At 39.9% G+C, this 24,237-nt stretch overlaps 1 protein-coding gene across 1 annotated transcript in view; it reads right to left on the reverse strand.

Annotated features, from left to right (window-relative positions):
• Positions 1–24,237, reverse strand: part of LOC126485021 (protein turtle homolog B-like) — a 465,069-nt gene that overhangs the window by 22,751 nt on the left and 418,081 nt on the right. Inside the window, exon 5 of the mRNA XM_050108625.1 lies at positions 23,868–23,976. Within this exon, the coding sequence (XP_049964582.1) occupies positions 23,868–23,976 (109 nt within the window). The remainder of the gene's footprint in view (positions 1–23,867; positions 23,977–24,237) is intronic.

Here is a 24,237-nt window from a genome sequence, read left to right on the forward strand (position 1 = left end):
TCCCGATATAAAACACAGTTTTATGATTAAAGCTTTATATATCACTTACCAGTGTTGAATACACAGGGTGGACCATTTTAATTTATAATAGGGAATAACTAGGGATAGAGATGAGATATAGCTACGTGTTTTAGATAAAAGCTGAAGGTGGCAAAGACGATGACGCATTGATACTTGAACTTGATATTCAGGGTGATTTGGAGGTTCAAGTGATTTTTTAAAAATGAAAACCCAATTATCTGATAGAGAATTTGAAAAGAGCGGCTAATTTTACATATGACACGTCTTTCAAGGCCATGGCCAGGTCAATGAAGGTCACACACTCAAGTATATTTTTGGTTCTAGTAGGGATTAATTCAGATCGGAGGAGAGATACAGCAAATTACAATGTTAGATACAAACTGGAACGAGCATCCCGAAGAATGAGACGGGAGAGGACACATTAAACGACTTGTAAATCGATAAGCTACTTTTATTTGTCATTCTTCTGTCTTGCAAATGTCAAAGTAACATTTATTTGTTGTGAAGCATTTATATTTGCCAATAAAAACTTAATTTAAAACTGAAAGTTTAAATTCCACTTTGATCTTTGGAAATCCGAGGCCAGAAATAAGAGTTTCCATCAAACAGAACTCAACCTTCGAACGACCTTCAGTAATTACATCTGAAATCATGGTTATTGGTAACGAAACGTGTCCCCTTATGCCCCTTCCAATCTGCACCTAACGTTGTATGTTGCTGTATCCCTGTTCTACCTTCACATAACCTTAAAAACCAGATTTAAGGTCACGGCTATTTGTAGCAATGCGTAATTCTAATTGGCACCTTCTACTGCTGACAAAAACATTTTGCTGTGTCTCATCTCCATACCGATTTATTCCCCATTACGGAATAAAATGGTCCACCCTGTACAATTATAGACTTGTGGATAACTTAGCATCTCGGCAGTGTTAATGCAGAAGCCAGACTTTTCAGTGACCATCGATTATGAAACTGAAACTTAATTAGCGGAACCTTCACATTTGCCTGACACAGCCTCACATCATATTGTACCTCCAACCAATGATAGTGCTATGCAAACCCCGTCATTGTGAAATGTATCGAAATGGAGCAATGACGCCCACCAAAAATGGATAAATGGAGGAGATTCTGACCATGAATCCAATACTTAACTTCGTGAAGCTGATTAATCTAAATATAAATCCATCTGCTATGGAGATTTTTGTAATGTTTATAGACAACGACATATTTGAGCACTTAGTTGAAGGAATAAGACATCGCGCATTATTAACTAACTTTCGAGATTGAGATATACCTTCTGACGAGATTCAAAGCTTCATTGGGATTTTGTTCATTAGTAGATACAAATTTCTGCCAACTAAAAGACGCTTCTGGGTGAGCAATGACGACACCAAAACCCAAGCTCTGTGTAACTCTATTACAAGGGATGCAATTCTACAAATCTGTCTAGTTATGCGTTGCGCCGGTAACACCAAAACTGACCTTAAAGCTAACGCTTTTAAGATACGTCTGGATATGGAAATGCCACTAAAGCAGCGTACAGATCATTTAGTACCTGAAGAGCACCTGGCATTTGTCGAAAGCATGGTTAAATATTATGGACGCCATGGTTGCAAGCTGTAGATTAGGGGTAAACCAAAAGGATTTGGTAACGTAACTATGGGGGCTTCAACACCAATAATTCCTACGTAGTCAACTTTGATATTTACCAAGGTGGTGAATTTTGAGATTTACCAAGGCAGAGGTCGAAAAGCAAACTCATAGTTCGAGACAGTATTATGCAATGCAGCTTTTTTTTTTTTTTTTTTTTTTAAAGGACTTGTTGTCCTGGGTGATATGTTACAATACAGCATCACCGGTCTATTGCGGTCTAACTGTGTTGGTGAGGCAGTAAATTTCCACAGGGCAGTGACTCCGTCACTGCAATTCACTTTGGAGGTGTGGCGGTGGGACTTCTGGTCCCGTACCACCCTCTCTATGCAGCGAACTCCTTACTGGTATTACGTATGAGTTGATGAAAATCCAGCTGAGAGAAAGAATTTACGTTACAAGTTTCTGAGGTATAATCTGTATTCGGTTCTGTAATTTTCTTATTTTGAAATTCTCCTGATGCTCACCCACTAGAAATATAAGAGAACAGAACTCCAAACAACTGTCCACCTCAAAGTAAAGGTTATTACGCCGAGGCCGATCATTTTTTTTTTTTTTTCATGTGTCTTGTAACAGGTCTGTTGCGGCCCCCCACGTATTCCTCTTCTGCGCTAACCTCTTCATCTTAAATAGCACTCGCAGCCTACGTAGTCAATTTTATATTCAATGTATTCGAATCTCAGTCTTCCCCCACAAGTTTTACGATCTGCAGTTTCCTCTAGTACTATAGACGTTATTCCCTGGTACATTAACGCATCGTTATCTTCATGCCCGTTCTGCTTGTCAGCGTTTTGGCTGGTTCAAATGGCTCTGAGCACTATACGACTTAACGTCTGAGGTCATCAGACGCCTAGAACTTAGACCTAATTAAACCTAACTAACCTAAGGACATCACACACATCCATGTCCGAGGCAGGATTCGAACCTGCGAGCGTAGCGGTCGCTCGGTTCCAGACTGAAGCCCTCAGAACCGCACGGCCACTCCGGCCGTCTGTCAGAGTTTTCCACATGTTCCTTCTTCCGACGATTCTGTGGAGAACATCCTCGTTTCTTATATTATAGGTTCTCCCCATTTAACATTCTTCTGTTCCACCACATCACAAACATTTCTAAGTACTTCTCCTCTGGGTTCCGCACTGCCCGTTACTGACCACCATACGGTGCTGGGCTCCAAACGTAAATTCTAAGAAATTTCTTCCTCAAAATGAGGCAGTGCTTGACACCATTAGATTTTTCTTCTTCTCTTCGTCACGAATGACCTCCATGGCTGTGCTAGTGCGCATTTCTCGGAGTCCTTCCTTCATCCGTCATGGATAATCCTGATTCAAGGATAGCAGAGTTCCTTAACTTGGTCTGACTCGTGATCCCCAATTTTTCTCGTTTTTTTTCATTTCTGCTACATCTCATTACCTTCGTCTTCCTCCAGTTTACTCTCATTCGTCATATACAGGGTGAGTCACCTAACGTTACCGGTGGATATATTTAGTAAACCACATCAAATACTGACGAACCGATTCCACAGATCGAACGTGAGGAGAGGGGCTAGTGTAATTGTTTAATACAAACACCGTAGGTAAATGCACGGAAGTATGTTTTTTAACACAAACCTACGTTTTTTTAAATGGAACCACGTTAGTTTTGTTAGCACATCTGAACATATAAACGAGTACGTAATCAGTGCCGTTTGTTGCATTGTAAAATGTTAATTACATCCGGGGATATTGTAACCTAAAGTTGACGCTTGAAGCCTCCGACGTTCAGTTACGTGTTGTAACAAACACGGGCCACGGTCGGTGAGCAGCATCTGCTGGGACATGTTTACGATGACGACCGTGTTTACTAGTGTGGCTGTAGTGCACTGTTGTGGTTTGGTCTAGCTGTCGCAGTGTCCGCATGTAGCGCTTGCTGCACACCACTCTTAATGTTAACACCTATGATTTTAATGTCAACGAAGGTTGCTTTGACTCTTCTATATGCTAAGTCAATCCGCCACAAGACCATTCCTTTCTCGATTACTTCCCATGTGTCTTAAATTCGTTTCTGTTTGCCTGCCCTGCACTTCCTATTTACTTCATTCCTAATGAATTTATATTGTGGTCTACGTTCTATCTGCATCGGTTTGTACCTGGTTCTTTCGCCTATCAATCGAAGTATTTCTTCTGTTAATCAACATTTCGGTGCCGTTACCTTACTTATGCCTGTATTTGACTGTACAACACCATAGACTGTCCTTTATAGAGAAAGCTACTCCTGTTCAACTCAGACGTCAACTCTTGTACACCGCATCCACATCCTTAGCGACTTTGAAGCGCGTCTCATCGTTCCTTAGTACATCAGTATCCACCTCCTTCCACAGTGATCATTCCTTACGATTCTCTTAGACTTTACATTACTCTTCAGCATCACTAAATTGTGGTCTACATCTGTATCTGCTGCTGGGTACACTCTACGATCCAATTTTTGATTTCGGAATCTCTGTCCCAGCCAGCCAGAATCTGCCACGGACTCAAGGTCTTTTCCAGGTGTAGCTACTCCACATGTGATTCGTGAACAGAGTATTCGCTATTGCTAACTAAAATATATTACAGAACTCGATTAGTCCCTCATACCGCTCGTTTATACTGCTTAGCCGATATACTCCCACAACACTTCTTTTATTTCCTTCTCCAGCTACAGCGTTCCAATGCCCCATCATTGTAACTTTTTAATCTAATTTTGCACGCTGAATTCCGCGTTAATTATCCCCATATTCTTTCAGTATCTCTTCGTCTTGTGCTTCCGACCTCGGCGTGTTACTTGAACTATCGTCTTAGCATTGTTTTGCTCCCGAATCTGATGAGACGAATCCTATCGCTTAATTGTTCACCACACTTTCCTATTCACAACGAATCCTATTCAGATTATAAAATTTTTGCTGTTGTTGATAATGCCCAAATTCCGAATTCATTCAGGAAACATGTCCCAGCCTATGGTTAAGCCATGTCGCCGCAGTATCCTTTCATCCACGAGTGCCAGTTATGCTACATTTGCAGGAAAACTTCAGTGGAGTTTGGAAGGTAGGAGACGAGGTAATGGCGAAAGCAAAACTGTGACAATAGGTCGTGAGTCGTGCTTGAGTAGCTCAGTTGATAGAGCACATTCCAACAAAGGTCGCGAGTTAAAGAGTCTCGGTTCGTCACACAATGTACCACGAAGCGTCACCCTATATTCGTCTGACCAGATTCTTCACCTTCACTCCACGTCTCTGACCAGCATTATATCCAGTAAGAGCCTTTGTATATTCCTTTTCAGATTTTCTAGGTGTCCCACTTAGTTCAAACTCCCACGTTTCGTCTCCAAAGCCCGTCGGTGGTTTGTTCCTCTATTTTCTCATCTTCTTCTCCTCCTTGGCAGTCTCTACATGAAGGTCCGTAAAGGGCATAATTCGGAAGCTTTGCCAGTGGTGATGTCAAAACAATGGTTCAAATGGCTCTGAGCACTATGGGACTTAACATCTGAGGTCATCAGTCCCCTAGAACTTAGAACCACTTAAACCTAACATCACACACATCCATACCCGAGGCAAGATTCGAACCTGCGACCGTAGCAGTCGCGCGCTTCCGGACTGAAGCGCCTAGAACCGCTCGACTACCACGAGTGGTTAGGTCACATTGACACTTTCTTCTTGAGGATACACATTGTGCATCTTCGATGCAGAGGTTTCCACTGTCCTCTGTATTCTCATACCATTTATCATTACTGATTTTTCCGTCTTTTAGAGTTTTTTTCCCACCCCAGGGGCAATAAACTTAACTAAATGACAATTATGTTATAAACGTTTGTAAGAATCATTTGTGGTGTAAATCGTAGATATCATCCAGAAACCTGTTCAAGGAACTTTGTATTCTAACTACTTCTTCTCAGTATATTTATTTCTTAACGAAATTTGTTACAAGTACTATATCTCTGTTTGCAACCAATACCTCAATACACAATGTCAACACTAGGCATAAGAATAATCTAAATAAAGACCTAAAATGGTGTTCAATATTCGGAAACACACATTTTCCATAAATTGCCAGCAACTATTAAAAGCTTTCTTTTAGATAAAGTGCGGTTTAATCTGAGAAACTTTGACTTTTTGGTAGGCAAATCCTTCCACTCTACAGGTGAGTATCCTAACAGGGTCTGTTAGACCAGCTTAAGTAGAAATGTCCGTTAGACTTCAGTTTTGACAGAACTTGGTCACAACAGTCAAGATTAGGTATTCTGTGTATGATAAATTTATTAAAAGTGCCTAACAGTATTTCATTCTGACAGCCTATTAATTCTGTAAATATTAGCAGTTACAGTTTACTGTAATTTAATCACCTATGTTGACAATCGCCTGACAAATGACAAAGGTAGTGAGTATTATATTCAGTTGTTTTATGTTTTTTCTGTTACACTTTCTGACATGTTCCACACCCACGAGAATCTTCTCTTTTTCTGAGACTATGGAACAAAAATTGAATCTAATCTAATCTAGAATGAAGTGACAACACTGTATTACTTTCTCCAGTCGCGCAACTATATGTGTGTGCAGCCGCTACAAGGATGAGAGGATAAAAACTACAGGTAGGTAATGGGAATGAAGGAGGACGGAGTAGGCTACCTTCAGTCAGAAAGATTCGCAACATTAGTAATAAAATGATGTTTATTAAAAAGGAGGAAATATTCAACTTAAAAGATACTTCTTAGACATTCGAAATAATTAAAACTCCTCCGAAATATTTAAGTTGTGTCACTGTGCCTCCGAGTGACGCCTATGTTGAGTCAAGAGCTGCCCTCCGAGACCGGAGGCCACATCTCGGAGACAACGGACGAACACTACGGCTGGTAGACTCAGCGGTGGCTGTAGACTGTACACGACTCAGCACTCTGAAGAGAACTGTCCGCCGTAGTCAGTGCTCCTATATTTAACGAGTCATCGACCAACCGCTATCCAAACACGTGTCACCCATGGGTTGGAAGCTGCGTCCCCGGGCGGACATATGTGTAGTTCGTACTACCAGCCCATACAGCTGCTGCGCTACGAGTGTTTCGAGTGCAGCTTATCGATTGTGGTGGCTCTGAAGTACCGTCTGAGTACTGTCACCACAGTATGAAATGCTGGAATGCTGAAATGCTGGAAGACTGACCTACCGAAATCGTCATAACGGACACCATTAAAAAAACTCAAGATTTCTAACAAATTTCTGTTTACATATTCGACGGTAGGAAGGAACTTAAAAATTTTGCTGCACTCTAACATGGCAGTGGCGTAATTTTTATTGTATGCTACACTACACTTTAACTGACACACATTCGTGACCCAACTTTCGACATAGTCTTCAAACTTCTGCAAACAACTATCGGAACGTCCTACCAATCTTAAAAATCTCTCCTTGTCCAAAAAAGCATTCTGCAACCGCTGTGTGGACGTATTCAGATTTGGAAATCTCCTTTTATTCTTTTGTCCGGTTGTCGAAAAGATGGAAAGCATTTGGTACAAGATACCCACGTCGGTATGGCCTTGGTCAAATTGCTGGTACTGATTCACTAATGCTGAAAACGACATTAAATTCTGTCCCTACAACTCCAGAATCACGTTGTAAATCTGTGCGAAATTTAACTCTTTTTGCGTACAGTAATAGTACTGTCCCGTACACGTCAACTTCGAAGTAGGTTTCCAGTTGATGTTCCATTTGAATCGCACGCTATTACGCGTCTGTCATGCTTACGGCAGGAGAATTGTGTTCACCGGAGACCCAGTACATGTAATCTCGTGTCAATGCGCCACTGCTGTGGTGAAGTGTTCTTAGCGTGCGTCGACATACGAAATTTTCATTCTGAAATCGTCACGTTGGCTATCTTTATCTGCACTTAAGAAGTATTTCAAACTGAGTCATTTTAACACAGTTTACCGGTAACCCACCGGGTACATGCATGTGGACCATTCGTGAGATCCATAACTGACAACGACACTATAGTACATTTGTTGATATAGTTCTGTGTTCATGTAAGGGAACCCTCGTTTGCAATAAGATGTCACCTATTCAAGGGGATATACTTCAGAATGTACTAAAGAGCTTGCAAAGACTCTGGCGTTCAATACTTCTTCCAGTCACTTCATTCAAGGGCCTGCAGATACGAGGGCAGTTCAATAAGTAATGCAACACATATTTTTTCTCGGCCAATTTTGGTTGAAAAAACCGGAAATTTCTTGTGGATTATTTTCAAACATTCCCGCTTCGTCTCGTATAGTTTCATTGACTTCCGACAGGTGGCAGCGCTGTACGGAGCTGTTAAAATGGCGTCTGTAACGGATGTGCGTTGCAAACAACGGGCAGTGATCGAGTTTCTTTTGGCGGAAAATCAGGGCATCTCAGATATTCATAGGCGCTTGCAGAATTTCTACGGTGATCTGGCAGTGGACAAAAGCACCGTGAGTCGTTGGGCAAAGCTTGTGTCATCATCGCCGCAAGGTCAAGCAAGACTGTCTGATCTCCCGCGTGCGGGCCGGCCGTGCGTAGCTGTGACTCCTGCAATGGCGGAGCGTGCGAACACACTCGTTCGAAATGATCGACGGATCACCATCAAACAACTCAGTGCTCAACTTGACATCTCCGTTGGTAGTGCTGTCACAATTGTTCACCGGTTGGGATATTCAAAGGTTTGTTCCCGCTGGGTCCCTCGTTGTCTAACCGAACACTATAAAGAGCAAAGGAGAACCATCTGTGCGGAATTGCTTGCTCGTCATGTGGCTGAGGGTGACAATTTCTTGTCAAAGATTGTTACAGGCGATGAAACATGGGTTCATCACTTCGAACCTGAAACAAAACGGCAATCAATGGAGTGGCGCCACACACACTCTCCTACCAAGAAAAAGTTTAAAGCCATACCCTCAGCCAGTAAAGTCATGGTTACAGTCTTCTGGGACGCTGAAGGGGTTATTCTGTTCGATGTCCTCCCCCATGGTCAAACGATCAACTCTAAAGTGTATTGTGCTACTCTTCAGAAATTGAAGAAACGACTTCAGCGTGTTCGTAGGCACAAAAATCTGAACGTACTTCTCCTTCTTCATGACAACGCAAGACCTCACACAAGTCTTCGCACCCGAGAGGAGCTCACAAAACTTCAGTGGACTGTTCTTCCTCATGCACCCTACAGCCCCGATCTCGCACCGTCGGATTTCCATATGTTTGGCCCAATGAAGGACGCAATCCGTGGGAGGCACTACGGGGCTGATGAAGAACTTATTGATGCAGTACGACGTTGGTTCCGACATCGACCAGTGGAATGGTACCGTGCAGGCATACAGGCCCTCATTTCAAGGTGGCGTAAGGCCGTAGCATTGAATGGAGATTACGTTGAAAAATAGTGTTGTGTAGCTAAAAGATTGGGGAATAACCTGGTGTATTTCAATGCTGAATAAAACAACCGCTGTTTCAGAAAAAAAATGTGTTGCATTACTTATTGAACTGCCTTCGTATATGAAACGGAACCGTTTCCTAAGAGTGCCTTGTGGCACCAAGGATTTCAGACACGGAGATAATAAGGAAGAAATGTTAGGAGTACATTCCCCGCTAACCGATTTTTAACAATTGGGGCCTTTACCACAGATGGCAATTCTTAAAATTATGTTAAGTCGTTTTATGTAATTTTATGTAATCAGTGGGCTATACTGCTGAGTTGTGTGAAAAGATATTTCTGACAGCCGCATTTTTCTCCTTGTTATAGTCCTGCTGTTTCTCCTACTCGTTCACTGCCTATCACGAGACGCTGAATGCCACGTTGAATGTTTTAGTTTAATAGTAGTATAGTCATCTTCTCACTATGCAGTTCTAACTACACAAGTATCCGGTAGAGGATTTTACCTTAAGCATTCACTACAAACGTGAAAGTATCTAAGGGCTCATTTCATCATCCTGAAGAGTATCAAATCAGGAGTTGTAAAGGGGAAGATTGTAGCAGTAACAACAGTTTACAGCTTAACCAATATGACTACTTTTTGTGCCCCCAGCCATGTGTTTGGTAGTAGTCTTCGTTCACTGACCCATCTTTCTTGGAACTTAGTGGCAGTTTAAAACTTTGGTCGGATCGAGACTCGAGCCCGGGACCTTTGTCTTTCGTGGGCAAGTATTCTACCAACTGACCTGTTGAAACACTACTCACAACGGTACATCAGAGCCTTACTTCCGCAATTATCCTATCTCCTACCTGCCAAACTTCACAGAAGCCATGTCTCCGCAATATCCTTTCTTGCAAGAGAGCTCGTCCTGAGAGTTTCACAGGAGAACTTCTGTGAATGTACGAAGGCGCGTTATGAGGAACCAACTGTCGGAAACAAGGCTGGCAAGGCTGTGACGATGGGTTATGAGCCGTGCCTGGGTAGCTGTTAGCAGGGCACTAGCCCACGAAGGGTAGAAGTCCCTAGCTCGAGTCTTCGTCTGGAACAAAGTTTTAATGTCAGTAATTTTGTTTTCGGTGCACATTCCGATTCTGAGTGAAAATTTTATTTTGAACCTATCCTTTTTCGTTTGTTTTTATTAAACATCTCGTTTCTCATCATGAAGTATGGCAAACTCACGGTGCCGTTCCGTTCCTCTTAGAGAAACCTGTGTGGGTACTGAGATATGGACAGTGATATTCACAGTGTGAGGGTGGAAAAACATCTGAAATTTACAGTACCAAGAAGAGTGATGTCCAGATACTTTGTTCGGAATCGAGATATTGGAAATACTTTCATTTATGGGACAGTACGTCACAGGCAAATACATACACGCTCAGTGTATAGTCATGTATTGACTAGAGTAACATAATAGAGTTAATGGGGACTTTTCCCTTAGAAGATCTTTCTGATTATTCATTTTGTTTTGTTATCTCGTCCTCCACCCAGAACGATAGAGCAGGTTGCCTAAGATCCAAACCGTTGGAGACCTCCTGCCTTTCTAGTCAAAAATCCAGCGAACTGGTAATTGAGTACAGTCCCAGATAGTTCAGAGAGCGTTTCCTGCTCCGACATTTACCTTAGAAGCAAAGACGAAATATGTAGGAACTAGAAATAGGTGGTTTTATGCTTTTGATTCAGACATGATACGTCTGAAATATAAGAAAAATGTTGTGTGTGTGTGTGTGTGTGTGTGTGTGTGTGTGTGTGTGTGTGTGTGTTTGTGTGTGTGTGTGAGAGAGAGAGAGAGAGAGAGAGAGAGAGAGAGAACGTAGGCAATGATTACTTCTGCATATGTTTCATTGTGCTTCGCCGACTTTTTTTGTCTCGTGTGTTCTTGAATCGGACCAAAGAAACACTTTTTTTTAATTTCTGTATTTGCCTATTTAATTTTTAGCATCCACCTCACTCACAATAGTTACAGTGCTTTCTATTTCTTCTTCTCCGAATATCCTTCTGCGCATGTTTCGCATACACTAGCCTCATGTTACGGTCCTTTAAATATCTGCTCATCTACACAGTTTCAATTGGGGCTAGATATCTTCAGTCCATGTAGTGTAATATCTGCGGATGCACGGTCTTTCCTACCAGCGAAAAGTTTTAGACTAGGATAAAACAGTGTTCCATCACTGTCAGTACAACATGACGTAATTGCTTGAGTTTAGAAGCATTATGTTTCAATCTAGTCGCATATTGTTACTGAACTCCTCATCATTATGCGTCACTGTGTGGCATATATCATTAGGATAATGTCTTAATTTTATGAAGTCTTTTAGTGTAGTTAGGCAACCACTGTACTAATTTTTCAATTTCATTATTCGCCATTCGAAGGAAGCCGACGACATTTCTACTGAATGTGCCAAGTCTCTATTACTGCACTTTGAATGACAGCGTCACACTGCAGGCAAATAACAAGAAGTTAGTGGTGTGTTTTCCGGTGATACGCCGAGTTGTTGTTTGCATGTTTATTCACAACCTTCTAACCACCGACACAGTCTTATTCTTCAGGCACTTAGGATTTGCTTTTATGTGTACTTTTTGGCTGGACTCCAACCTGAGTGTGTGTTATTGTTAGTTTATCAACCCTGTTTACACCTTTGTTCGAGTCCCTACACCCACAAAGCTCTCTGATAATCCATTGTTCCTCAAGTCCCTCAGTGATATTCCGTGAAACACCTGTTATCTCAGTGTTGTTCGGCTCTGGTCGATGAGCATCAAGAAAGAAAACAACATGAAAGGAAATAGTGGGCGTCGGAAATCGAGCTGAAAAGGAGCTTGATGCTTCACAGTATGGTTGGTGTCCAGGCAGCAAATACAAACTACAGCTAAACTCACAGCACCTGAAGATAACGGAAGACGGGCCTGTCACCATAATCAACGCCGAGAAAGACCTAGATATCACGGAACAACAATTATTTTCCCTTCTAAATCTATAAATTTTTGATTATAATACTCACATTTTCCCTAAGAAGCAACTAGTATAAATGCACATGCACGATGTACGCACTTATGCAAAAATATACGTTACGTCTTGCGAAATTGGCAAACTCTCTATTAACAACAAATTTGAGGTATTGTGCACGCTCCATTTATGCAGGGTTTGTGAACTGTAGTGCCTAATTGTGCATCACTTCTGAAAGCCCCTATTATAATCTTCCACAGGATATCTTCAAAAATGTATGTGCACTAATTCACTGCACCTCACAATTCAGAACTAAGTCTTACAAAACATAGCGAAAGCAGAAAGTTAAGATCTTGGCTTAATTGTGTCCTTGCTTTCGGTACATTAGTGTCCAAATGTGTTAAAAAAACATGATGATCGTTTAAACATGTCAGAAGATTACTCATTCCTTCTGCATTTGTGATAATGTTCTCGCGACTAACGATACTACTGAAATGTATTTCTCTGCATTTGTAACTGTGTACATCGCATCCTAGAATTTAACTAACGAGAGCTCGGTCTGATAAAAGGAAAATTCATGCAATAATCTCTTTCCCGCTTTTGAAGAGGAAGGCCTTTATCCGAAAAGCGACCGCTGCTCTCCTGAACTTTCTAATCGGCAAGTTATCATCTGACGAGCCAAGTTTCAAAGAGTTAACGAAGCTAAGAGCACTGGAGAAGAACTTTCGGATATAATGCAGAAGCCGAGTTACTCCTTAAAAGCGATCGTATGGCCAGAACAAAGAAACGATAATTCTCGCTTGGCAAACACTCACAAGTAGCAGGGTACTGTTACCAAAGTTCATACAGTCTAAAACAGCTTAGCCTCCTTGTTTAGTAGTAGTTCCAACATTCTCTTTTGCTGCAGAAAATGTAACGAAGAATAACATTCTTTTTGGGGTCTAAAATTTTTGTAGTGGTGCTAGTGTTTATCCCTACTGCATGAACAATTTTGTTGTTATCAGGAGTGTAGTAAGTAATTTAAGCAGACTTGGCAATAATAGTAAGTAATTGAAGCAGACTTGGCAATAAGATTGCACTGATTGTAAATATAAAGAGAAGTTTTATCAAGACTCAGGTCTACAGACAGCCTACGAGACGCGCAGAATCTAATTACATACCAAAAATAGTTAACCACCTGGAGATTATGGTGTAATTGCTGAGATGTTTAAGACAGGAGGCAATCTAGTGGTTGACAAATCATCATGTATGGAACTGTGAAATAATATCCACGGACTGAAAAAATGCTTTCATTCACCTCTGCACAAAGTGGTGGCGAGAGGATTGAAACAATTGCTGTCGTATTTCTCTTCTACCAGTGGCCTAAATGAGACTTCCTTACCGTATCACGAAGGAAAGAAGTACGAATGAAGGGTGAGTAACAGGTGGAAGTCCGGAGATTCTGTAGTGCTGTTCTGGATTCTGAATATGATACCATAGCACCGCCAGTCGATTCACATTGTCTCTATGAAAAATATTATTCGATTTAAAACAAACAACCGTCCAACAGATTTTAAGAAATACACTCATTTTCGACGTCGTGTGACGCGAGCTTTGATCTTCCGTAGAAGATTATTGTATTGTTCTCTGCTCAGTGCCGTACTCCTGAATTTGTGTTTATCTTGCGTATTCCCTGCTATCATGCTACTTCCTTAGCTTTGGTCTTCCAACCTCCAGGTTGCTTTAGGCAGTGCGTTAAATATCATTCTCTTAATAGGTCTCAGAGTATGTTTTGCCCATTCCAGCCTTTTAACCTTGAAGCAACTGACAATTCTTGGTTCATTGCATGTGTAAAGTAATTCGTAGTTGAATTTCCTCCTCTAAACACAATTTTCTCCCATTGGCCCAAGAATGTGTCGCAAGAACTTTCTTTCTGACATTGCAAGTAGTTTTTAATTGATTTTAGTTGTGTCCACGTTTCCGCAAGTCACGTTAGCACCGGCCTCAGAAAAACTTTATACATAATAACATACCTCTTCCTCAACAGCAACATGATTTTCACATACTTTCTGAGGTCTGGTTGGCACATGTTGACAGACTTTATTCGTTTCTGAATTATTCAACTGACAATGTTATAACAGTATACTTGTGATTCAAGGTAAGTGAAACTACATACGATATCAAACTTACATCAACCGATTTCAGTGAACGGGAATTCATAAGGGCGATCTCTCAGTCACCGGCATATACATATTTTCGTTTTATTAGCAGGATCAACATTCTATCAAATCTTTCAGCATTTGTAAAGGCTCCTATCATATCTTTTGACATTCTTGCAGGTATATCAATACCATCCGATTATGTCAGAACCTGAGCTGACTTGATAACATAGTCTTCCATCTACTGATTCCCACTTCTCTTATAATCTTTCGCCGGCCTGAATTTAACGGAAGACCGGGTATTGAACATCCCTGTATTAAGTAATTTTGTATGGTCACTGCACTTGGTAACATTATGTTCCTTAATTTTTTTCCGAGTGATTCGCACAGTAACTTTCACTATCTCAGTAAATTTATGAGGTGTCTTTGGTTTCTCGCTTGCTACATACTCCTCGCTCCTGCCAATATTGTCATGGCCTTATATGAAACCTGTAAAGCGGTGAGACACATCAAACAAAAATTCTTTACATACACAAGGTGTAAAATAAAATTCATGTGTGCAATTTCCAACACTTTGAGGATGAAAGCAAGTGAAAAGCGAAGCTATGGGCTATATCTACACTTCTGCGAGGTTGTACCAGATAATGTTTTTCAAAATATAACAGGAAAAAATAGATGAAGTACATACGATATCAAAAGTAAAAGACTCCTTATCCAACGTCTTTCCTTTGCCTATAACCAATCAATAATTACTACGAGTACAAACGATAATATACACACTTTACAGAAGTTTCATAAAGTTGCTGTCTAAAGTGGCCATCAAATATTTGACTCGAAAACTGTATGCGCTGAAGATACTCAGTGACATGGACTGGCTCACAGCGAGATGTGGCACCATCACTCAGGTTGAGTACATCAAGGAATGTACATGACTTTGTAGAGATCACTGGCAGTAAAAAAATAAACAATAAACCCTGCGTAGAAAAACTGAGAATAATCTACAGAATCACGTGGAAAATTTGTAATCAAAGCTAAACTGCGCAAGCACCACACTATCGTTCTCCCAGAAACACCTTACGTAACTGAAACATCTTCAGTAACCATGAGTATCAACGTCATTGAGAAAATTGAACGACAGATATAGTGGAAAAATTCGAACGTAAAATACAATTTGTTATAAGGTTGCGCATAAAGTTCTGAAGAGATGTTTTCCCTGACGGAATTATTTCTTTTCTCGGCACAGAATAGACATCTGAAATTTGATGGACATGTAGCATTAATAGGCGATTCACGAAAAATCAAGGAAATCTGCATCATAAACATAATCTGCAAATTTAAAGCATGATGCTTAGCCACCACTAAAAAGTATATCAAAGAAATTGCTGTTAACCCACAGGCAACTGCACGCTTGACATTCCCACAAGAAATCGGTTCCCAGTACGTCAGAACAACTAACTGAAAAAAGTTTCGAGCTAAAAGAAGCAGGGTCATTAGGATGACAACGGATCCATAGCTATGGGATAAAATTGCTCTTGGAAGGTAAGATGAAAAACTAGACTAAAGCAAACTAATAGTTCTGCGTGTTCAGCAGAGGGTCAAACGAAACAAAGAAAAATTTAAAAATGATAGGAGTCACAGATAATACATTTGTATAAATAAAATAAAAACACAGCAGCTACAAATGAAATACAAACAATAATTACTTCCTCAAACTGCGCCACTGCCGGTCCCAAGCCTGGGACCTCATCGTGCAGGTAATGAGCGTGGAGGAGGAGTAGGAGAAGTAACACCTTGTAAAAAATAAAAAAATTAAATTAAAAAAACCTGTGCCAGTCTCGTTCCGGATGGTAGCACAGGTGAAACCCAGTCAACAGTCTCAAAGGCGGAAGAGGAATCCTAACTCCCAAAGGCAGAGAGAGCAGAAGAATCTAATGGAGAAAACCGTAAAAAATAATCATTTCGGCCTAACAATTCGATCTTACCCTGTAATTTATTTCCTACCACGTACAATGTACAATTTCAATTGCAGAATGGAAAGTCAACTAGGAGAAAGCACTACCCCCAGGTGGTAACTCCAAAGAGGAACCCACCATTGCTTTATGCAATGCATCGGGACCTAGGGTTCTGGGGAGTCTCGACATCTGCATTAAGGATAAGTCGGAGCATCCATGGTATCATTCCAAACTCAAGTTCAAAACAAAATTCTTTGCAGGCACCTTGAACGTAAACTCGTCACTAAAAATTGGTAAACTAAAGGAACTTGAAATTTTAGCAGTTCAAGAAACAAGATTTTAGGAAGAAAATGTTACAGAAACCAAAAGCCATAAAAATTTTAAGGGTAAAGCAGCAATGAAAGTGATGAAAGGCGTGCCAATACTTGGTACCGCTTTCTATGTTCATAAAAACTTAGTAGATAATATTACAGAATTCAAATACAGTTCAGAAGGACTATCTCTTCGCACAGATAAATGTAAAAAGTTCCAGTAGACCTTTGTTAAAGTGTCATCCTCTAACCAATGATTACAATAAGAAAAATCCGAGGAAAGTAAAAACAAAATTCGAACTGCTAGAAGAAGAAATATCAAAAATTCGAAAATCAAATGTTGTTACACTAATGGGGAATTTTAAGGCTCAACTAGAGAGGCAGAAATCGTTTTAGAAAAATAGTAGGCTATTATCCATAAAAGAACAAACAAAAATGGCACAAGACTAATCACTCTTTGTAGAAAATTTCAATTAAAAGTAATGTCAACCTTCTTCAAAAAATTACTGAGAAATGCAAAAACATGAATCTCTTCGAATCTAATCCAAGGGAGTTCCAGTTAGATCAAGGGGTTATTTCTAAATGCAATTTTAAAGAGATGAATTTAAAGGAAGTAAGAAAAAGGGAATTTAATTCTGATCACTTCCTTATAAAAATGAAACTGAAACTTCTCCCCAAGAAAAAGCAAATGAGACAGCAACAACTAATTAAATATACTACACAGACTCTCAACATCAGCAAACAGGAAATAAAAAATTTTCAGGAAGATATTAAAGTAACTAATTCAGGGAAATGTGAAGAAGTATCGAAAGAAATCAACAGGACACCGAAAAATGTATTTGGAGCAATTAAATCTGTGAAGAAGGAGTTGCAGAAAGAACAAAACAGTGGAATGAACAGAAATGTTCTGGGAAGCCTGAATACCTTGATGAATTTAGAATGCAGAGGAAAGAAGCAGAAACAGTAATAAAGAGTGCTAAAAGATCTTTTGAGAAACCACAACTTCTTGACATACAAAACTACTTTGTAAAAAGTAACTCCCTGAATTTCCATGAGATGTTTAAAAGTTATCTAAAGGCATATCAAGATCCAAGCATTTCTTGACAGATGAAAATGGTAAAGTAGGCCTAAGCAACAGCCAGAACTGTGAAAATGTAAGAAGATACTTTTAAAAATTTTGAACTATGAAGAACCAAACTGTAAGCTACAGTTTCCATATCTCAACGAAAATACAGAAGCAGATCCACCACCTGCAGTTGAAGAAATTATAAAAGCAATGAATACCATAAAAAACAAGAAATACATTGGAGATTACTATTATAGTTCAACTTATTAAATAGTCCCAACGTAAAATTATAGCTAACTTTCAGCTCATGTTTGAAGAAATATGGGAAATTGAAAATATACCAGAAAACTGAAAAGTGGCTCTCATCCACCCCTTCCACAAGAAAGGTGATAAGCAAAATGTAAATAACTATAGAGGTATCTATTTGTTGCCAGTAGGTTGTATAATATTTTCAACAATACTACTAAATAAGGTAGAACTTGCAATTGATAACCATTTGGAAGAATATCAGAGTGGATTTAGAAAGGGCCGATCTTGATAAGAACAGTTTTTCAACCTGAAGTCCATAATTCGTCACAGACTTCCAAACTCCAAAGATATGGTTGTAACATTTAAAGATTTAAAAAGGCAATTGATTCGGTTGAAGGGGAAATACTACATGAAGTGATCAGAGAATTTGGCATCAAATCTAAGCTAGCGAACCTCATCCGTGAAACGCTCACAGACACCAAATCCGAAGTTTTGGGGTGAAATATCGAAGGAATTCGACATAAAAATAGGTGTAAGGCGAGGTGATGACCTGTCTCCACTCCTCTTTAACTGCATACCAGAGAAAATATTAACAGAATGGAAACTAAAAGTAAAAGAACAGAACCTATCACCAATCAGACTGGGAACTAAAATCAGCGTTATTGAAATTCACTGTTTATCATATGGGGATGATTTTGCCATTCTTTCTGAAAACCTCTCAAACACTGGAATACAAATCAATCTTTTAAGATAAATAGCCAACAAAGGACGTTTAAGAATATCTGCAGAGAAAACAAAATTTATGACAAATGTAAAACATGTTCCTGACTCCCTAGCCACAGATATTGGCCAGATAAAGAGGGTAAATATATTTAAATATTTGGGAGAAATAATCCGAGGAAATGGCTTAGAAAAATTCGCCGTAGAAAAAAAGCCGCATAAAAGGGACATAGTTTATAGCTTAACTAGGAATGTTTACAACAAAATGTGTGTGTCTAAAGATTTGAAGATATAGCACTGCAACGCAGTAGTAAATCCAGCATGTCTTTATGCAAGTTAATGTTTAGTACTGAACTACAAATTACACAAAGTTCAAGTCCTAGAAAGAAAAATCGTTAAAAAATACTTGGACCACCAAAAGGTATAGAGGTATGGAAATAAAGAAACAATGAAAAAGTTTATTGCAATATAGAAAACATAAGTGAAGCGCTACAAAAGAGGCGACTGCTATATTTTTCGGCGCTTATACAGAATGAACAGCGACAGTTTAACCAACAACATTTTTAAATATCTTTGGGATAAGAAGTTGACAATAGCCTCGATTCAAGAAGATAGGAAAGATATGGAAAGAAACAACATAAGTGAAAAAGGTGCAACAGAAAGAGAGATTTTCAAGAGGAAAGTGTTAAAAAAGGGAAGATCCCAAGGCTAGAGGGAGAAGTTAACAGGGTCAAAATGGCCCAAGGAGAGGAAAAGGACACATAGTGAAATGATGACAGAAATACTGGAGCAAAAAGAAAAACAACCAAGAAGGAAGCACTGAAATTGGTGCTTGGTCCTTAGATGACCCAAACGAAGAAAGAAGAAGGATTACTTCCTTGTCGCTGGAGCGCCTTCTTTCACACAATCGTGATAAAAGGAATATGGAGGAAATGAAAAGAAATGTCAAAGAAAGGCAAAAACTCAAGTACAATTTAAAATGTTACAGCCGCCAACGGACAATGAACAAAAGCATATTCGAAAATGGGAAACCATAACGATCATGCGTTTCCAAAACTACAAATATAAAACTGCAGACGCAGATAAAAATATAAAGCTAGCTAATGACATCTCGTGTGATCGTGACAAATGATTAACATAGAAAACCAGAAAAATAACGAAAAATAAAAGTCTCAAACCAGATTGGAAATAACGGAAACGTAAATATAAACTGCTTCCACCAACTACTCATCACAACGTCCTGAAGGATGCTGCTTACCCGTGTAGGTTTCAGCCTGCCTACAACTTGGATGAGCACTACGAAAATCAAATTTGTTTACTGGAACTTTGTCAAAACTTAAATGGTGTTCTCTTGGAAAGGCAAAGGAAATGACCAAATGTGAGGTGAAAATATCCACCTCGAGAAGGGAACCTCTTCACTTACCGCTGATCACTATCAGACCCTACACCAAGAAACATTAGGCATTATGACAGATCTGGTTGCAGAGGACCAAACCGTAACATTTCACTAACTTCATATTATTGTGTATTTTTAATCACGAAAGTAGCTGTGTTAATATCCTGTAACAGAATTAGTGGGCGATTTATAAATTCCATGTTAATATAAGTGCAGTACTTCGTAAGTAAGGAGCCAAGAAGGTGGCAGTATAATTGTATATATAAGGAATGTTAAGAGTGGTTAGCTATACAAGTGGTTTTCTGTAATGTGTGTGTGTGTGGGGGGGAGGGGGGGGGGGGAGGGGGACGTCAGTCAGCAGTGCAGGAGAGCCAGTCCTGACAAAACAATTCTATATGGTGTGCAAAACATATGAGAAAGGCTAATTTTCGTTCGGCTACAAGCAGTGAGTCATAACTACAAATTCCAGGGAAGGCAGGTGCCTGTAGGTGTGAAGATTAATGATCACACAGTTTAATACGTCACGGTTGCAGAATATTGAGAAAACCTCGAGGCAGATCAGTCTGAGTTTAGCAGAGATGTAGGAAAATACGACGTAATAAGGGGAGACCGATTTATGTGAGACGATTGGTTTAACAAAGGCAAACCTATGCATACAGCATCTGCATTTTTAGAGATAGATTTCTATATTCCAGACTGCACTAGACTCTATGAAGTTAACCGAGCGAGGTGGCACAGTGGTTAGCACAATGGACTCGCATTCGGGAGGACGACGGTTCAATCCCGTCTCTGGCCATCCTGATTTAGGTTTTCCGTGATTTCCCTAAATAGCTTCAGGCAGATGTCGGGATGGTTCCTTTGAAAGGGCACGGCCGATTTCCTTCCCCATCCTTCCCTCACCCGAGCTTGCGCTCCGTCTCTAATGACCTCGTTGTCGACGGGACGTTAAACACTAATCTCCTCCTCCTCCTCCTCTTTGAAGTTCTAAAACTATCAGGGATAATATTCAGAGAGTGGAAGGCTATAACTAACCTGCACAGAAACTGGACTGCAGTCGAAAGACGTGGAACGGATTCAGTAGTTGAGATGTGACTGTTACAGGGTTGCAGCGTGGCATAGAAAGACTCGGGGTCAAATTTGATATTTGACGTTAGGTTGCCAAAATTTCAGGGACAAACGCATTACAGCGTGAATGACTTCTGCCCTGAACCTCATGATGTCATCAATGATGACTGTATGAAATCATAACCCCCTCCTCACCTCAATTCCCTTTGGAATCAACAGCCTATCACAACATAGTATTTATGTGACCAATGAAACGAGAACTATTATAATGAAACAGTCAAGCGGACTTTATCCCTTAAATCACATCAACTCAACTAGAACATCTTAAAAATGGCACCATGTTCAAAGATATTATGTTCCCCTGCCGAAAACTACGCATTTAAGTGTTTTGCACCATATTCAAACATGTTCTAAACATTTTATTAAGTTAAAACTGTAATTGGGTGTAATTGGAAGTACTTGAACAATTGAAAATTGTAACCTTAGATGTCAGGAACACACACACACACACACACACATACACACACACACACAGAGAGAGAGAGTGAGTGAGAGAGAGAGAGAGAGAGAGAAATAATGTTCACGTCAAGTGTTACATTGGTAACGCCAAATCTAAAATACCTATCTAAGTGCATAACGGATGTTGGCATTTGAAGTGAGTCTAAGTTACCAGTGGTTCAACGATCTAACTATGGGCACTTGCTGTTTTCACGTTCATATCAGTAATGCATCGCTCACCAAACCAAATTTTAGGGTGGAAAATAATAACACATCATGTTCGACACTTGTAAACTGTAAGTAACGATTATTGCATTTGGTGCCTAGGCTCTCTAAGACATTTAGAGACAGTATGGCCATAATCACTTACTAAATGATACCAAGGTTATAATTATAATGCTCCAAGATACAAAAAGTCTTAACAAAAATCGTATCAACAGACAAATGAAATGATTATGCACAATTTTTGGGGTGAGGAATACAATTAGATGAGAACTTTCCTGTCATCTAATACTCGGAGCACATATTTTCGTACACGGAAACGTGAGCTTATAATGCTCCAAAAAGTACCTTAAGCATGGCCATAGACAATAGTAGAACTAGACGTGGGTAAAACACAGCCAACAACAATGGTGGAACATGACAGAAGTTTTTTGTCTCAAAAATGAAATCTTTCGACGAAAATAAAATTATTTATCTAAATACATAGCTATTTTGATCATAAACGCATACCCAATTGCTCAAAATAATGTGAAAGTACAATAGTTTCCATGTACATATATTTGTCCACCTAATAACTCTTCCTCATCTTTCACTGTTCTGAGATAAAGAACAAACTCAGCTGAATAACAACAAAGGTTTACGGTTTACCAGTTGTTATATTCGAGGACACCTCAGTTCTTATACGTAAATTCTGAATCATTTTAAATAAAACCAACTTTATTATCATTCTGCATCTTTACTATTTATGTCTACGTATTTGGAATAGAGCGGTATGTAACATATCTATGACGGTACGTGAGGAACAGCTTGATGTAAGCGAGTTTCGAATGTACAGAGTTTTTCCACACGTGCAGCGACCTCAACATCCTCTCCTAAAGCGAAACAATACCAGACAAAACACGAGTGTTGCGGCATTTGCCACAATGCGATGCCTTGGGTTCGCATTCATCCACCATCTTCCATACAGTACGGATTTTCTCCAATCCCATTTCCCTATTTCCAAAACTTAAAGAACACCTTCGAGGTCTTCACTTTGCTAGCAATGTAGCGAAGAAAGAAGAGGTGGGTTTTGGCTTCGTCAACGAAGTCAAACATTCTGTAGTGACGGTATCAGCAAATTATTTTCTCTTTGGAAGAAATGTGTTCGTCGCCATTGTGATTATCTTAAGAAGTAAATATGTAGAGGCCGAAGAACAAAGGTGGTGAGTGATGATGAAGTTTAATTTTTGAAACTTTAAAAGTTTTCAAATAAATTCAGAGGCGATATTTTTCAGCACGTATTTGTACATTGTCTGGCACAGGTGTATTCACCGATATGCTCGTGTTAGTTGGCTCGGGTTCACGTCTCAGTATTCAGAAGCCGGCCGGCTTGCGGATAACGATGGTAGTGGTACCGGTGGAGTGAGGAGGGGTGGGGAGGGGAGGAGGAATCGGCACAAAGCAGCTCGGTTCAAATGGTTCAAATGGCTCTATGCAGTATGGGACTTAACATCTGAGGTCATCAGTCCCCTAGAACTTAGAATTACTTAAACCTAACTAACCTAAGGACATCACACACATCCATGCCCGAGGCAGGATTCGAACCTATGACCGTAGCAGCAGAACGGTTCCGTACTGAAGCGCCTAGAACCGCTCGGCCACAGTGGCTGGCCAAAAGCAGCTCGGCGCGAGCAACTGTTGTCAATTAGTCGAGTCTACAACCAGAAATGTTGGTACGACGGAGGTAGTCTATATCGCTTCGCGGTGGCTAGCTGACGCCTTTCTAATCAAATTTGTTTTCTAAAAGGGAAGTATTAATGGTAAATGACAATGAGATGAAACTTACATTTGAATTAATTTATCGGTCTAAGGATATGCGGCAGCTAAGTACGATACATGATATTTATTATGGTTGGTACTGCATTGGGATGAATGTCGTTTTCGGACACAGTTTAAATTGACGTAAAATTATACTTCGAGACTCTTTTATTCACACGTTGAACATTGAACAACCTGATGTCGATGAATACTTCTTACTTTGCGTTTCACCAAAGCCTAAACTTATGGTACCATTTCTGAACACTGCTTTCGAAGTTAGGATTCTATGTCGAAGGCTCTCAATGATTTCTTTCCCTTCAGAGCGGAAAAAGTTTGAGCACGCATTGTATCCTAGGCACCTCCCGAGTGGTCCTGCTGTAGAGTGTAGCAAATGTCGTATTAATGAGTGATATATCTGTATATATCTTACCTGTTACTTTAAGCTCCACAAAAATACTCGTGGGCGGATGCGTAGAAACCTGGCACTCGTACCACCCGGCATCACGCGGCTGCACAAATTTTATCTGCAGGCCCCAGCTCTGGAAGCAAGACGTAATAGTGAGAATGAAAGTACTAAGGCTTAGGTAATGTAGGCTAAACGTACGGCGCAAAATTATCAGTAGAAGTTATTTTATAGCAGCAAAATTGAGTAATACACATAAACGAAGTGTTTATTTCTTCTCTTCATTAATCCAAATACTATAGAGCATATTCTTTCATACACACTAGCTATAAACATTCATATCCATGTAAGTAACAATAAAGTTATTTAGTGTAATTGACAACATAACTGCATTGAG

The sequence above is a fragment of the Schistocerca serialis genome, chromosome 6, assembly GCF_023864345.2.
Source record: "Schistocerca serialis cubense isolate TAMUIC-IGC-003099 chromosome 6, iqSchSeri2.2, whole genome shotgun sequence".
Lineage (NCBI taxonomy): Eukaryota > Metazoa > Arthropoda > Insecta > Orthoptera > Acrididae > Schistocerca > Schistocerca serialis.